Here is a 15,102-nt window from a genome sequence, read left to right as displayed (position 1 = left end):
TGAATTAACGGGTATGTCCCTCTTTGGCTAATGTACTTTCAAGATGGAGGGGCAACATGGCGACCGACATTCGAACCCCTCACCCGTATGTATTTTCAATGGCATATTATACACTCACGAGAATACTTTATTACTTGAACGAAGTAAATATACATTAATGAGCACATATATTTTTGAAAGAACTAAGTGTTTTAGCTAAGAATAAACTAAAAAAGTTACACAGTGTAGCTTTAAATATCATTTACACACTTGGCACATCCAGACATGATGCGGTTAATGAAAACACAGATTTGCATGTGCCAACTTTGGCAGAAGAGAAGGGGATTTTTAGCAAATAATAATTTAAATTTAGTCTGATTATTTAGTCTGATAGTCTAAACCCAGTGTTATTTTAGTATTAATTAACTTTTATTTAATATATATATATATATATATATATATATATATATATATATATATATATATATATATATATATATATATATATATATATTTAATTTATTTTTAGTTTTTTTGTGTGTCATTTTGCTGTGTGCTTTTGTCATTTTTATTATTTTTTATTTTTTTACAATTTAGGTTTAATTAATTATTTCAGTTTTAGTTCATTTTTATTTATTTCCGGTGCTTCAACTTCAACTTTTTAAAATTAGATGCAAAGGCAATATTTAAATTTTGTTTTGTTGCTTTATTTCTTAAAAAAAAAAAAAAAAGTTTTAGTAATAGTAATATCATTTAGTAAATGATAATAACCTCACAATAGCCTCCCAAAAAGCTATCATATGGTTTTAGAAAACTTTAGGTTACACTTTATTTTTGATAGTCCACTTTAGACATTCCTCTAACTAGAAGATCTTTGCAACTTCATGTTAACTAACTCTCATTAGAGGATTAGTAAAGACTGTTAGGTTTTAGGGTTAGTAGAATAAGTTGAATGTAGTTGCAAAGTTTGGTTACACTTTATTTTAAGGTGTCATTGTTACACTGTAATAATTATACATTTAAATACTGAGTAATAATAATTAACTACATGTACTTACTATAGGGTTAGGGGTTGGTTTAGAGTTAGTTGCATGTAATTATGCATAATTTATAGTTATTACTACAGTAATGTAACACGTTTAACGAACACTGTAAATGAAAGCAAAATAAAGTGTTAGATATTAAAGGGCATATTGCAGGTTAGAGTACCCAGTGCGCCAATGTATAGAACAATAATGTAGGAACTAGATTTAAATATAAACATATACTTATAAAACGCTATTTAGGCTTCTGGAGTCATTTTTGTGAGAAAATTTTACTTCCGCATTTGAAAACCGCCAAACCGGAAGTGACGTAGCATGGGGGAGAGCGGTCAAAGTAAACAATAGGAAAGCAATGGATCGCAATGACAGATCGGACGCTGTGGAAATTGTAGCCTAAATGTTTACTCGTATGACGGACCTCAGCCATATAATTATGTGCCTGATATGAAGCCAAGAGAGTAAACAGGCCAGGATTAGACAAAACAACGGTCAGAGGAGACACATTGAGCTGTGATGTGAGGAGAACAGGACAGGGTCGGGTCTCGATGAGAGAACAGTGTTAGCTTATAGATGTATTCACGTTAGCCGACGATATGTATAACACTATGCTCAGATCACAATTTTGTAATTATTTGTCAGGCAATAGCAAAGCTAGTATTTAGACCCTTACCTGCATGTGTGTGTCAGCCATTAGGAGACAGTTTCCAGAGAAAGAGGGACATTATAAAGGTTTTGAATGGCCCCACTTGGTGATAATGAATAAAAAAATAATCACAATCACAACTTTCTTACTGTATAAAAACTTTATATGTAGAAACAGCCAACACAAACATTAAAATTCGGAGTACAGATTGAAAATGAACATAATTATATAATAATAATAATAATAAGTGTCGGCTGCAGACTTGCAAGACATTACAAGTTTATGGAGTATACGTTAATGAATTAAATTAAGACATGGCACATTTTGTAAAACAAATGTACAATAAGTGATCTCTGACGGATCCGTGAGCGTCATGTTTCCCACCGGTGGCCGACCCACATGCTGACGGCGGACCGGGCGACCAGATGAAGGAGCCGGGACAGTGTGCACATATCGCCGTAACCAGGGATGTAGTGGAGGCTAAACGCACGTAAACGCCGTTTGGGCACCTCCAAAAATTCTGAAATAGCGTTTATCCACCTCCAAAGTGCGTTTATCCACCTCTAAACTGCGTTTATCCACCTCTAAACTGCGTTTATCCACCTCTAAACTGCGTTTATCCACCTCTAAATAGCATATAGTTCCTAAGCCATTTTAAATTAAGCAGGCTATGTCGTTTTAGTTTCATATTGTTCATTATTAGTTTCATTTGTTAAACCTAAGACGAAGTCTTTCATATTGCGCTGCATTACTGTCAGTAGCCGCGCGGGTTAAACCATAATAATACAGGACTAGCCTAAGATTATCACAAATAAACACAAGATTTTGACGCATATCCAAGCGTTTGTGGAGTGGAGTGTGAGCGCGCACTGCATGGCACGGACGCGCGGGAGCGAACACTTATCAACAGTGAAACAATTTAAAATACTCTATCATTTCTGGTCATACAGAAAATAATAATACATTATTCGCAACTACTTTTATTTGTGTAAACTCGCAATAACAAGAAACGTTGTGCTTTTGTCAAATAAAATAAAACAATCAGGCGCGCTTTCATGATCTCCGTGAACTGGAGCGCGAGAACTGAAACTAAATATGTAGGCTAAAGCTTGAAATGTCCACTTCAAAACGAACAAATTCGAATCGAAAGCTAATACCTTCTGATTATGTAATCCGTATGAAAGGTGCATTTCTCTCTAAAAGCGCACCCGCTTAACAGCGGAGATGGAGATGTTTTTAACCGACACTGATTTAGAAAACAATAGTTTATTAATAAACAATTAAAATGCCTCGTTATTTTTTCAGACACATTTATTATCATTAGGCTAGCCTATAAATCACCTTTCTGTAGGCTGTGGTTCCAGAGACATAGGCTATGGCTCTTCTCATTCACCTTACCGGGTGACCACGTCGTGGTTCACCAGAATTTATAGTTTACCCACCTCTTTTTTTACCACTACACCTCTGGCCGTAACGTTAACTCATCATATCGCCGGGATTATAATCATGCAGTCTATAGTGAACGCTAAAAGCAGACGCAGAAGCGAAGGCCGTCTCTTACCCTGCACAAAACGCACACAAACACGGAAGATAGCACCGTCCTTTATCTTGTTCGGAAACCTGTGGACTCGATGTCCTGACAGGCCATAATTCACAGTCATTTATCACGATAATTATTAATTGAAATACAATAACCACCGAAAACACACTGAATCACGACCGCTTCAACATAATACCAGCCTATTCTGCACTGAGCGAACGCAGAGCCCGGCAAACGACTCCCCGTTGTGACGTAATATGACGCGATGGTGAAAAAAAAGCGCTTTTTCAACACGGTCGAGGAAACTGTCACGTTTTCTACTAAATTTGTGCCCTTATGTCTGGCAAAACAATTTTTAATCATGCATTTACTCTTCATATGGTATTTTCACACAAGGTTATATATTAATTCTGAAAAAAAAAAAACCTGCAATATGCCCTTTAAACAGACTAATCATCTGATGAGAGTTAGTTGACATGGAGTTGCTCACAGCTAGCAGAATGTGTAAAGGGATAAAGTTACCAAACTTATTATTTTTTCCTTTTATGATGTTAATATGTTCATCATATGCTTTCACTGTATGAAAAAAACACTCTAATTTTCTTCAAAGCATCTCCATAGAAGAAGAATCGTCATGCCGGTTTGGAGCAAGTAAATGATGATGACTAGTAAACGATTCTATTCCTTTAAACCTGAAAACGTGCCTAGTGCCACTTCACCTTTGACCTTGACTGAGAACGGTCAATTTCACACTGCGGTGGCAAAATCAGGACTGCGGGCAGAAGAGGGGTGTGTGACTGCGATCCGACGCTCAGATCCCGTCTGACACACACTCCCACACAAACACACTCCTCCAATGGCCAGCGTGTTGTGGAAGGGAACGGAGAAAGGTTCTGACCTCCTGAGAGAACGAGAGAGACGCCTGACGCCAGAGCCCAGACCGCGGATAATGGGGAACAGGTGTGTGTGTGTGTGTGTGTGTTGGGGGGGTTCGACTGTAGATGCTGAAAAATCTGTGTGTGTGTTTGTGGGGATTTTGCTAATTATCCACCAAACATAGATGTTCAAAAATGTGTATTTGTTTATAGGCGATATCAGCAAAAATATTATAATGTTCTGGTTGATAATATTTATTAAATTACTTTTGGGAGATTCGGTCAATCATGTTTGTATAATGATGCTATACTGTATAGTTTACTGTATACCGCAGTCAGTGGCGGACTGGGACAATAATTCAGGCCGGGAATTTGACTCCACTGCCAGGCCACCTCTGCTGCTGCAGTCACCACCACCCTATTCATGTAATCTACTGGACTGATAAACTTGTAGGCTAACCCTATTAATGTAACAGGTAGACTACCAGATGCAATAATATATAAAAAAAAATAACCCTTACAAACTCACTAGGAATACACCATTTATACTACCAAACCAATGACAAATAGAAAATTGCCTTAAATTGGTAAAATAAATAAATAAACAAACAAACATTGTAGGCTACATATTGTAGACTAGAAATGAAAAATCTAAATAACTAACACTGTATTCTTTTCCATACCATCTACTTGATTTATTTATTATTTAAACAATTTGACCCAATAACACTATTCTGTCTACTTTTTATACATTTTTATTTATTATATTAAAAATATGCTACATGTAGACGAAACGAGACTTGACACAGCACCACTTACATATTGTTGCTCGTTTGTTGGTTTAATTTTATCTATTGTGATTATCTAAGTGATTTGTATGTAGTGTTAATTTTGTCACCTATTTTTAATTTAGTCTTAGTCTTGTGCCAAGTGTCTTAGTTAGTCTTAGTTTTAGTCAACTAAAAGTCTCGTCATTTTAGTCTAGTTTTAGTCAAAAGAAACTCAAGGTATCTTAGTCAAGTTTTAGTCGACTAAAAGTCTCGTTATTTTAGTCAAATTTTAATTAGTCGTCTAATTTTAGTCAAAAGAAACTCAATATTTCTAAGTTTTAGTTAAAACATTTTAGTCTTTTTTTTAAATAACAAATTATTTCTGAGATTATTTCTGATAACCATTTCAGTCAAATAGTGTTTCACACATCTCAAATATTGGTTAAATGTCATAATTACCTGAAAAAAATGTAATAGATCTTTTTAATGCAACTATTTTTTAACATTAATCTGTTCATAACAGATGAATATCCTATCTCCTGATGATGGCAAGTAGAGACGATTGGAGACGAAAATGAAGAGAGATTTTATCTTAGTTTTTATTTTATGCAAAACATTCTCGTCTTTTTTCGTCAACAATAATGCATGTTAATTTAGTCTTACTGCACCCACACACCGGACGCGAATAGCGCGTCAGGCGCGAGTGATTTCAATGTTAAGTCAATGCAAAGACGCGTTACACGCGTTTTACGCGCGTAACGCGTCTTTGCATTGACTTAACATTGAAATGACTCGCGCCTGACGCGCTATTCGCGTCCGGTGTGAACGCACCATTAGTCAGCGTTTTTGGACATTGGTGCAGTCTCGTCATGGAAAAAAAGGTCGTTGACGAACATTTTTAGTCTCGTCTCGTCTGACGAAATTAACACTATTTGGATGAAAGCGTTTATCTGCCAAATTATTACAAATATAATGTAAATGTAATCTTGACCGACCTGTTCCCTTACTGGCAAACATGGCTGAGATTTTGCAGCAGCTTGCCGAGTCTGTGGTCAGGGCTTTTTTCCTTTTTAAACGCTCCCTTTCTGCTCCTCCTTTGCGTTTACGCTCCATTTTTTGAACTATTTAGTCAGATATTAGGCAGTGCTTCGTGACGTTGGGTGGGATTGTCATTTTCACTCCGCCATTATGATTCGTCGATTGAGAGATCTGTCAATTAATTCGTAGTTGCACACCAGCCTATCCAACGCATTCTCATCCTAGGGCGTCATATACTGACACTTTTGACAAATATCTGCGTCTCATATTGACGCTAAAGGGTGCCATGTGCGTTGGATGTAAACGATTTGTCAAAGCGTCAGTATATGACGCCTTGGGATGAGATCGTCTGCCGGCAGGCCTTTTTTTTTTTTTTTTTTTTTTTTTGGCAGCCGGCAGGCCAGAACGACCGTCAGGCCACCGGGAAATGTCCCGGTGCTCCCGATGGCCAGTCCGCCCATGACCGCAGTTTTGAGATCTCTACACTGGCTCCCGGTAAAATTCAGAGTGGATTTAAAAATTTAGACTTTAGTTTATAATAAGTCTATTTAGTCTATTTGGTCTCGAACCGAAATATATCAGTGACCTTTACACTTTTACTCTCCAACTAGAGCACGAAGATCTTCTGATCAATTGCTTTTGACGGTTCCTCGTTGTTGTTATAAATCTAAGGGTGACCGTGCCTTTTCGGTGAAGGGTCCGAAATTATGGACCAGTCTTCCTTTCCATGACTTTTACTGTAAGTCTTTTTTTATATTAAATCTGTTTTCTTTAGCTTTTGAATAGATTATGAAATGTGTTTTTTGAAGCTGAAAGAATGATGTTGTTTCTAAATATGTTTATTTTAGGCTATGTTTACACGGATACGTTAATACGATAAAGCTGCTGTTTTAACCCTCGGTGCTCTTCGCGTGTCACTCAAAGATGACAGATTTTTTTTTTTTTTTTGTCAATGAAATTAATGCTATACTTTAGTTTGATAATGTTTTGTTATTTTCCTGTACTGGCGCATGCCTGTGACGTAAACGCGTACGTGATGCCTTCACTGTCTAGCAGACTTTTGCGTTTTTACCGTTTTTACCCTTTAGACGGGAACGCGATGGTGGAGCGTTTTTAAGATTTCCACTCTGGAGGGTGGTTTCACTTTTTTGCGTTTTTAAGCCCCAAAAACGCCGTCGCCGTGTAAACGAAAGGCACATCCGATAAAATATTTTTACGTTTTCACCCGCGAGCGTTCTCGTGTAAACAGGGCCTAATTCTTGCTTGATCTGTAAAGCACTTTGGGTCAACCTCTGTTGTTTTTAAATGTGCTATAAAAATAAAGGTTGACTTGACTTGTATAACGCTGTTAATAATATATATTGCTGCCTACAAATCATCATAGTATAATGATTTCTGAAGGATCATGTTACACTGAAGACTGGAGTAATATATTCATAATATAATTTATTCACACAGAAAACAGTTATTTTAGATTGTAATGAAATGTCACAATTTTTACTGTATTTTTTACTGTATGACTTCTTTTTTTTTTAAGACATTAAAAAAATCGTACCGACCCCAAACTTTTGAACGGTATTGTACACATTTCACATTACGAAAAGACATTGGCATTTTAACACCGAACCTAAAGGCCTGATTGGTCGGATTTTATGATGTATATTTTGTGATAGAACTGCTGTGTTCCGGGATGCGCTCACTGTGTGTGTGTGTGTGTGTGTGTGTGTGTGTGTGTGTGTGTGTATGTGTGTGTGTGTGTGTGTGTCAAAGTGAGATATTTCAAGCCTTTATTTGTTATAATTTTGATGATTATGGCTTACAGTTTATGAAAACCTTTTGCACCATATTCAAATTTTTCGAGGTTCACCTGTAGATAAGATGAGGCAGTGACACTGACCGTGATGTGAGTAACTGTACAGCGCCTGACCGGGGGGCGTCCCGCCGAAGTTTGACGTGTATCCCAGCAAACTGTTCTGTCCTGGGGAATGACTCAAACCATCTTCTGTTTTAATATCTGATCAGGAGAGAGAAAGAAGGTCAGGTCGGCTGTGATGTGCACTCTTTAGGGTGGTTGTGAAAGGACACTGAGAACTCACTGTAGGGCGCCATGCTGTAGCCCTGCGTGTGATGTGTGTATGGTGTGTAAGGGCCCGTCGGCTGCAACGCAGGGCTGTACTGCGTCTGTCCGTAAGCAGCCATGACTGATCTGAGGACAGCTGGTCTGAGAAAACAAAGAGCTGTCGTTAGAGAATCTTTACAATAAACAGACATCTTTCTAATGCAATGTTCACACACACACACACACACACACACACACACACACACACACACACACACACACACACACACACACACACACACACACACACACACACACACACACACAAATCTTATGAATTGGCTATTTTTAATGGATTAATCCGAAAGACTGACAGTCTCAAGCAAGTGTTATTTTATTAATATTGAGACACTACTATAGTTTTTATTTGTTGTTTAAAGTTTTAGTAATTTGTTGTGTGGTTTTGCTATTTTTATTATAGTTTTTATTGAGTTTAATTCCAGTTTTAATTGTTTTAGTACATCAAGTTAAACTAAATGAAAAAAAAGTTTTATTTTTTATATTTCATATTTAGTAAACATTGTTTTGACTCAATCTTTATTACTAAAATTACTAAAAGAAAATAATTGTTCATGTAATAAATGAAATCCAATCTGTGAACAAGTGAATCATATGAGCCGATTTGAGGTTGATTCTTTAAAAGCACTAAACAAATCATTAATGGAATCATTAGAATCGGAATCATTTAGTGGAATCTAATTCAAGAGCAAATGACTCTTATGAGCAGGTTATTTTTTAATGAATCAGACATTAGAATTGGTCTCAAACTCATTATTAGTTATCAATTCTTATAAAAGTCCTAAAAGAATCATTAAGGAATCCAAATCATTATATCCAATGAATCCAATTCAGGAAATAATGACTCTTATGAGCCGGTTCTTTTTAATGAATTGAACAAAATCAATCTCATACTCATTAGTTATTTTTCCATTACTGTGGAACTGGAATCATGAAGTGGATTTAGAAAAAAAAAAAATGTTTGTCTACATTTCTGAATTAAAATTCACAAAAAAAAAAAAACACACAAATATAATTTGTTGCCTTTTTGTAAAATTTGCACAGAAATGTGGTGTTCTCATGAAGAAGAAAAAAACTTAATTCAAGCAGTATTATATTCAAGCAATAAAACAGTTCTAAAACAGGATTTATTTTATATAGTTTTGCTTGTAAAGTAAAAGCATCTTGAGGATGATGATTTTGCAGTGTGCATCACTCACATGGCCTAAAATCGATGTGTAGGTCGAGTGGCTCCTGCATGTGAACAAAAGAAACATATTAAGCATTTACAGTTTTTTTCAATTGCTTAAGCAAAATTTTGAAAACAGGGCCCAGTTTTTCAAAACCCTACACACAATTAGGACAACACTACACCAAAGTACCACAACACCTTGAACACTTTTGTCAAAACTATACAATGTCTTATAAAAACCTTATTTTGTTGTCATAACATAAACACAACAATCATATGGTCTGATTCTGTTTGAGTCAGTTAAACACTCCTGTGCTCAACCTAAAACACTTTTAGCATTTACACAGAGAAAGTGTCAAAATAAATCCAATTGTGCAGACTAATGAAAATATTTATTTCTTTTCATGTACTCAAGTCAGTCAATATACTGAACATTTCTACAAAACATTTTCCACAGTACAGTATTGTCGAAGACATGTGAACTTACCTGTTGCGTTTTTAAAGTGCTTAAACCTGATTGGTGTGTCTACAATTAAGCACCAGTGTGTGTGTGCACATCTGGTTGGTGTGTTTAACCAATTGGTTCATGGGTGTGTTCATTTGAAAGGCTTTGCTTTGAAATTGCAAGGAAATTACATCATGATAAATTTCTGTGTCAAATGCATGCAAGTGTGTTTAGTGTTTTGCAAATAATGTGTGTAATGTTTTGCAAAAAGTGTGAAGCTGACAATGTGTTTACAGTTGTGCAAATCTAGGCCGGTGTTTTGCTCCTTGAGTGTAAGGTTTTGCTAATCGTGGGAAAGTTTTAATTTTAGCGTGTAAGCAATTGAAAAAAAAAACAGTAATATCTGAATCAGCATGCATAATATAGAGGAAGTTGAGTAAATCCAAAGTGTGAAGTTCATGCCGACCTGTCTGTGTCCGTCGCTGTACTTCCGCCTGCACACGTTCAGCTGTCAGCTCTCCTGAAAAATGACAGACCTGTTTGTTAGGAATACGTGACCTAAAAAGCACACCGGGCTTCGGTCCAACAGCACGCATCTCGAAAGTAAAATATGAAGAGGTATCCAGAACATAAAAACGCACAAAGCGCAATTCATGTCTAATCGTGCCTTACACATAAACAAAAAAAACTTTATTTCTCAATGACGAGACACCTGCGGTTTCCAAAAACACACATAATTAGAATTCTGCGATACAGACAACAGAGAAACGCTTGTTTTATAAACCGGCTCGGTAGGACTGTTCCTGGAACAGAACAATGCCTAACCTGCTTTTTGAGCCTGGCATAATTTGGCAAAGTAAAGTAAACCGCAGGCACCACGACGTGGCAGAAGTTCAGGACGGGGGAAAACATGGTCGTTCTTGCACCTGAAATGTAAGAAATGCAACTGTCCCTGTTCTGATCTGGTGAAGTCAAGGTGTGGTAAAGCATGTTTGCATGAATGCTAATGAGGAGATACGGGTGAAACACGGCAATAACCTTGGGTGTCGTGTTTGTTGACTTTTTTTTTTTGCTAACCCAGAGGATTTTTTTGTTTTACGTTTCAAATGTGTCAAGTCAACTCACCTTTATTTATACAGCGCTTTATACAAAACAGAGTGTTTCAAAGAAGCTTCACGGGAGAATAACAGAATATATTATGCAAATTTCATCAAATACGAGACAAATTCAAATTCTGCTGTAATGCAGCTCTAAAAAAGACAATAGTAACATTACTCAGCTCGATTCGGTTCAGCGTTGATTCAGTCGTTTTGTGTAAAGTGCATCAACTCTCTATTGACCCTTCGCAGGCAGCTTGATTGACAGGTGATCTGACCAATCATACTTCGCCATCCGCCATTTTGTCAGACAAAGCAGTCAGGAGAGTTAGTAGATTAACATGGGAGGATTTGAACTTGAGAAGCGGAGTACTGACGTCTTTCCACGGTTAAAACAACATTCCTTCTGATGTTCATTCATGTTTATTTGATGCTATAAATGAACTAGAAGGAAGAGATGATCGGTTCACGAGCGGCTTTAACTGAGGCGACACAGCGATCTGTCACGACACATTAAAGAGCCACAAAACGGTATTTATTGTTTACATTTATTTTTTAAAATTACCAAATTTGAAAGGTGAGACTTTGTTTAATATCAAAAGTAACTGAAAAGTAACCTGGTCTGTCCTGTCAGTGTCCTCTCCGCTCCACAATGTGTTTTTCACTGCGTGAGAACATTGTGCGGCATGAGAGCGGCGAAGCTTGTCGGACATAGCAACAGTAACTAAGGGGGGGCGGGTCTTTGCGAACGGTCAATTGAGCTATAATCATCTCTACGGAAGACAACAGCATTCAGCTCAGTTTAGTTTAGTGGAGTCTTGGACACAAATGAGACGGAGCTATGAAATGAAAATGGATTGCAGCTCAGATCATTTGATGAGAAATGTTTGCAATCTCTGACTTTAGTTTGCGATATGACTCCGACTTCCCGTTGGAAGCAAGACAGAAAACCGTGCTTGTATTTAAGTAAAGTCTTGTTCTCTCGCTGCTATCTGGGAGGATCATCGGATCTTATTTGGTTAACGTTTGATAAAACTCATGCGGTACCAGAATAAATATCTCACGACGCCACATCTTAGACTAAGACACACGCTTGCGTAAGGTCGCTGTGTCTGACTGATAGAAGCACAAAGATGTTCTGCGTTCTCCCTCCGGGCTCCTCCATCTGTCACACACAGCTGCTGTCAGCAGCAATGATGGAATAAAACCTAAAACGAGAGCTTTCATGCAATCACACAAGAGTGGGCATGTACATGTGTGATTTACATCCCAGCTGAACTCGAACACATATCCAGATCTTTTTTTGATTAATCTGACAGTTCAGGTGAGCGATGTTTTGGCGTCTGCGGTCGGGGCGGCACCCAGCAAATGTTTAAAACAAACAAAGACAATCTCTCGCTACAGCTCAGTGTTTTCTCAGTAAACAGTTGCGACACTACTGTACCGCATGCTTAAGATTGAAAAAAAACATATCATGTGACTGTTATAACGACAGCAAAGCTGCAATAATTGAAGTGAAACTATTTAGCCCTAAAGGGGTGGTATAATGCCCTTTTCACAAGATGTAAAACAAGTCTTTGATGACCCAGAGTGTGTATGTGAAGTTTTAGCTCAAAATACCCCACAGATGTTAAAATTGTCACTTTTTGAGGGTGAGCAAAAACGCACCGTTTTTGTGTCTGTCCCTTTAAATGCAAATGAGCTGCTGCTCCCGGCACAGGGGGCGGAGCTTCAAGAGCTTGTGTCCTTTTAGCTCTCACACACATGCACTGAACATTTCAATGTTTATGTTCAAACCGGAGTCACAAAATAATGGAGAGACTCAAGAAGAAGTGACAACATGTAGAAGAACAGGACATTCCTGAATGGTTAGTTGATGATTTTATGAAGCTTATGTGTAGTTATCTTCTAGTCATTGATTAGCATATTCTGTCTTGATAATATATAAATCGTGTCCTGGGGGCGGGGTTTATGTAAATTAGGGTTGGTGATGTCACTAACCCGGGAGGAATGTCGTGTAGTTCCTACCAGCCGTTTGTTGTAGTCCTTTTCTTTAAAAGCAAATATCTTCCTTTGCTTTGAACTTTGAGCGTTGTAACTTTGCAGATGTTGTTTATGATCAAACAGCAACATTACACACTCACTACAGTTAGAAAAGTGAAATCATACTCAACCACCCCTTTAAGAAATGGATGGTACTTTTGGATGATCATATGATGGTATTTGATTGATTTGAGCTTTTCAATGGATGATAAGTTACGATGTATCTAAAAAGTCAATATAATAGCAATATATACATACTAAAATTGAGATGCATGCAAACTTGCTGACATGAAAAGAAAGCTTATTTTACACATTTACTATAGACCGTAAATATAGGCTGATCAATCCAAAATGGTCAAATATGAGGTTATTGTATTTCTACAAATGTACCGTAAACAAAACAGTTTCCAACAACATATAACATCTATTATAAAGACCACTATTGAATTGGCATCGGGGAAAAAAGTGCATGTTTAATATTCTTAAAGCTATTAGCAGGGCATTGACCATTTCACTTCAATAGTTTTCTGTTTTATATGTGGTTTAGATTTAAATATTTCACTGTATGTAAACATCTAGGTTCTCACATTTATATTGATTTTATTTAAACATGAACAAGATTTGAGAGCTAATCGTACTTTTATGATTTTTTTCCTTTTTTAATTTTTTTATTACTATAATTGAAACGGTATAACAGAAGGCAGCAGTGACTAAAATTAAAAAGATATGATGAAAAACTAAATGATGTTAGATGAAAAATTATCTAATTAAAACAAAAACAAAAAACATCTTGAGAAATTTCACCCTGACAACTAACTAAAATATAGTAAAAGTACTCAATTAAAAATAAATCAAAATTTCAAAAGCACAATAAAATTACTAAAGCTTGAAAACTGAAACCATAGAAAATAAAATAATTGAAAATACTAATAAATACTGAATTTAAATAATAAAAAAATGGTACAAATATTATGCTAACTCCGAAAAAAAAATCTAGAATGATTTTCTAACAACAACATGAGGGAGAGCAGATGATCCCTTGATTTTGATATAAACAGGCTCTCGGACATTTGTGCTTGTTTTCAGAAAACAGAAGGAGCCGTTCTGCGGGTCAGAGATGCAGGAGTTCACACTGATGTTTCATCACACCTGCCCTGCTGACACACCACTCCTAACTAAACCTTTCCCAAGAAAATAAACGAGAGAGATAGAGAGAGGGAGGGAGAGAGAGAGAGAGAGAGAGAGAGAGAGAGAGAGAGAGAGCGAGAGAGCGAGAGAGAGAGAGAGAGAGAGAGGGGAGAGAGACGGCTGAGAGAGAGAGAGAGAGAGAGAGAGAGAGAGAGAGAGGGGAGAGAGACGGCTGAGAGAGAGAGAGAGAGAGCGAGAGAGAGAGAGACGGCTGACATGGGCCGCCCAGTGCAATCCTGACTTCCTCCCAGAGTTCCTGTGATGCGCAGTGTGTTTCCTGGTATGAGTGTGTCCCGGAGAGAGAGGGCATGGGAAAGAACGCTCTACCCCCGTTCTCAGTGGTAAACTGAGCTAAAACAAACCCCGGACGGGGCACGGCGCTTCACCTGGCCTCGCCGCTGCTCTGCTAGCGCTGGCGTCTTTCACGGCTATCGTATTCCACACAACGCCTTACGTCATACGTCACGTGGTGTGTATCTCTTTTACACAGCATGAACGTGCTCGTCAAACTAGACCAGTCGACGAACACTTGTCACAAGATGACGTCCTCATATCGAGATTTATAAGGAGTTATAAGCCACGAAGCAAGCCAACCAAGTGAAATAAACTTGGATTTGAAGCAGAAAACTATTTGAAAGTCATACAGAGATACCTTTAATGAGGGAAAGAACTAAAATGAATCATTGCAAATGACAATCTAATTAAAAATGGAGAAATACACATACAAAATTAAGCCTTATTTTTTTTTAAGATTTATGTATTTCAATTAATAGTAAAATTCCATCAAATTGAATTGAATAATCCTTAAAAAAAATACTTGAGTAATTGAACAATCCTTAAACAATTATTCAATTAAAATGTGTAAGGATGATTCAATTCAATTTGATGGAATTTTACTATTAATTGAAATGAGTCTTTTTAAAAAAAAAAGACTTTTGGTGTAAAAAACGATTGATTTAAAGATGTTGATTATGTATAAATAGGAATGATACATTTTACAAGTTTATTGCAAAATACGCATTTGCACAATGAAATAAATATAAATTGAGATTATATATTAAGATTAAAATAAAGCTGAAATAAAATAAAATGTAAATATTAAAACAAACTTAAAAAGCTTAAATGAAAATGAG

General features: G+C 36.8%; 1 protein-coding gene across 3 annotated transcripts in view; it reads right to left on the bottom strand.

Annotated features, from left to right (window-relative positions):
• Window positions 1-15,102, bottom strand: part of eya2 (EYA transcriptional coactivator and phosphatase 2) — a 45,913-nt gene that overhangs the window by 19,064 nt on the left and 11,747 nt on the right. For 2 of the 3 annotated variants that reach the window (XM_079627188.1, XM_079627190.1), the window contains exons 2-5: window positions 10,108-10,161; window positions 9,225-9,258; window positions 7,985-8,109; window positions 7,786-7,902 (exon numbers count right to left, since the gene is read on the bottom strand). In XM_079627188.1, coding sequence (XP_079483314.1) covers window positions 7,786-7,902; window positions 7,985-8,087 — 220 coding nt within the window. In that variant the 5' untranslated portion in view covers window positions 8,088-8,109; window positions 9,225-9,258; window positions 10,108-10,161. The remainder of the gene's footprint in view (window positions 1-7,785; window positions 7,903-7,984; window positions 8,110-9,224; window positions 9,259-10,107; window positions 10,162-15,102) is intronic. The other variant, XM_079627189.1, reaches the window with a different exon arrangement.

Source organism: Phoxinus phoxinus, assembly GCF_949152265.1.
Source record: "Phoxinus phoxinus genome assembly, chromosome: 11".
Taxonomy (NCBI): Eukaryota; Metazoa; Chordata; class Actinopteri; order Cypriniformes; family Leuciscidae; genus Phoxinus; species Phoxinus phoxinus.
This window is presented reverse-complemented; position numbering and strand designations above follow the sequence as displayed.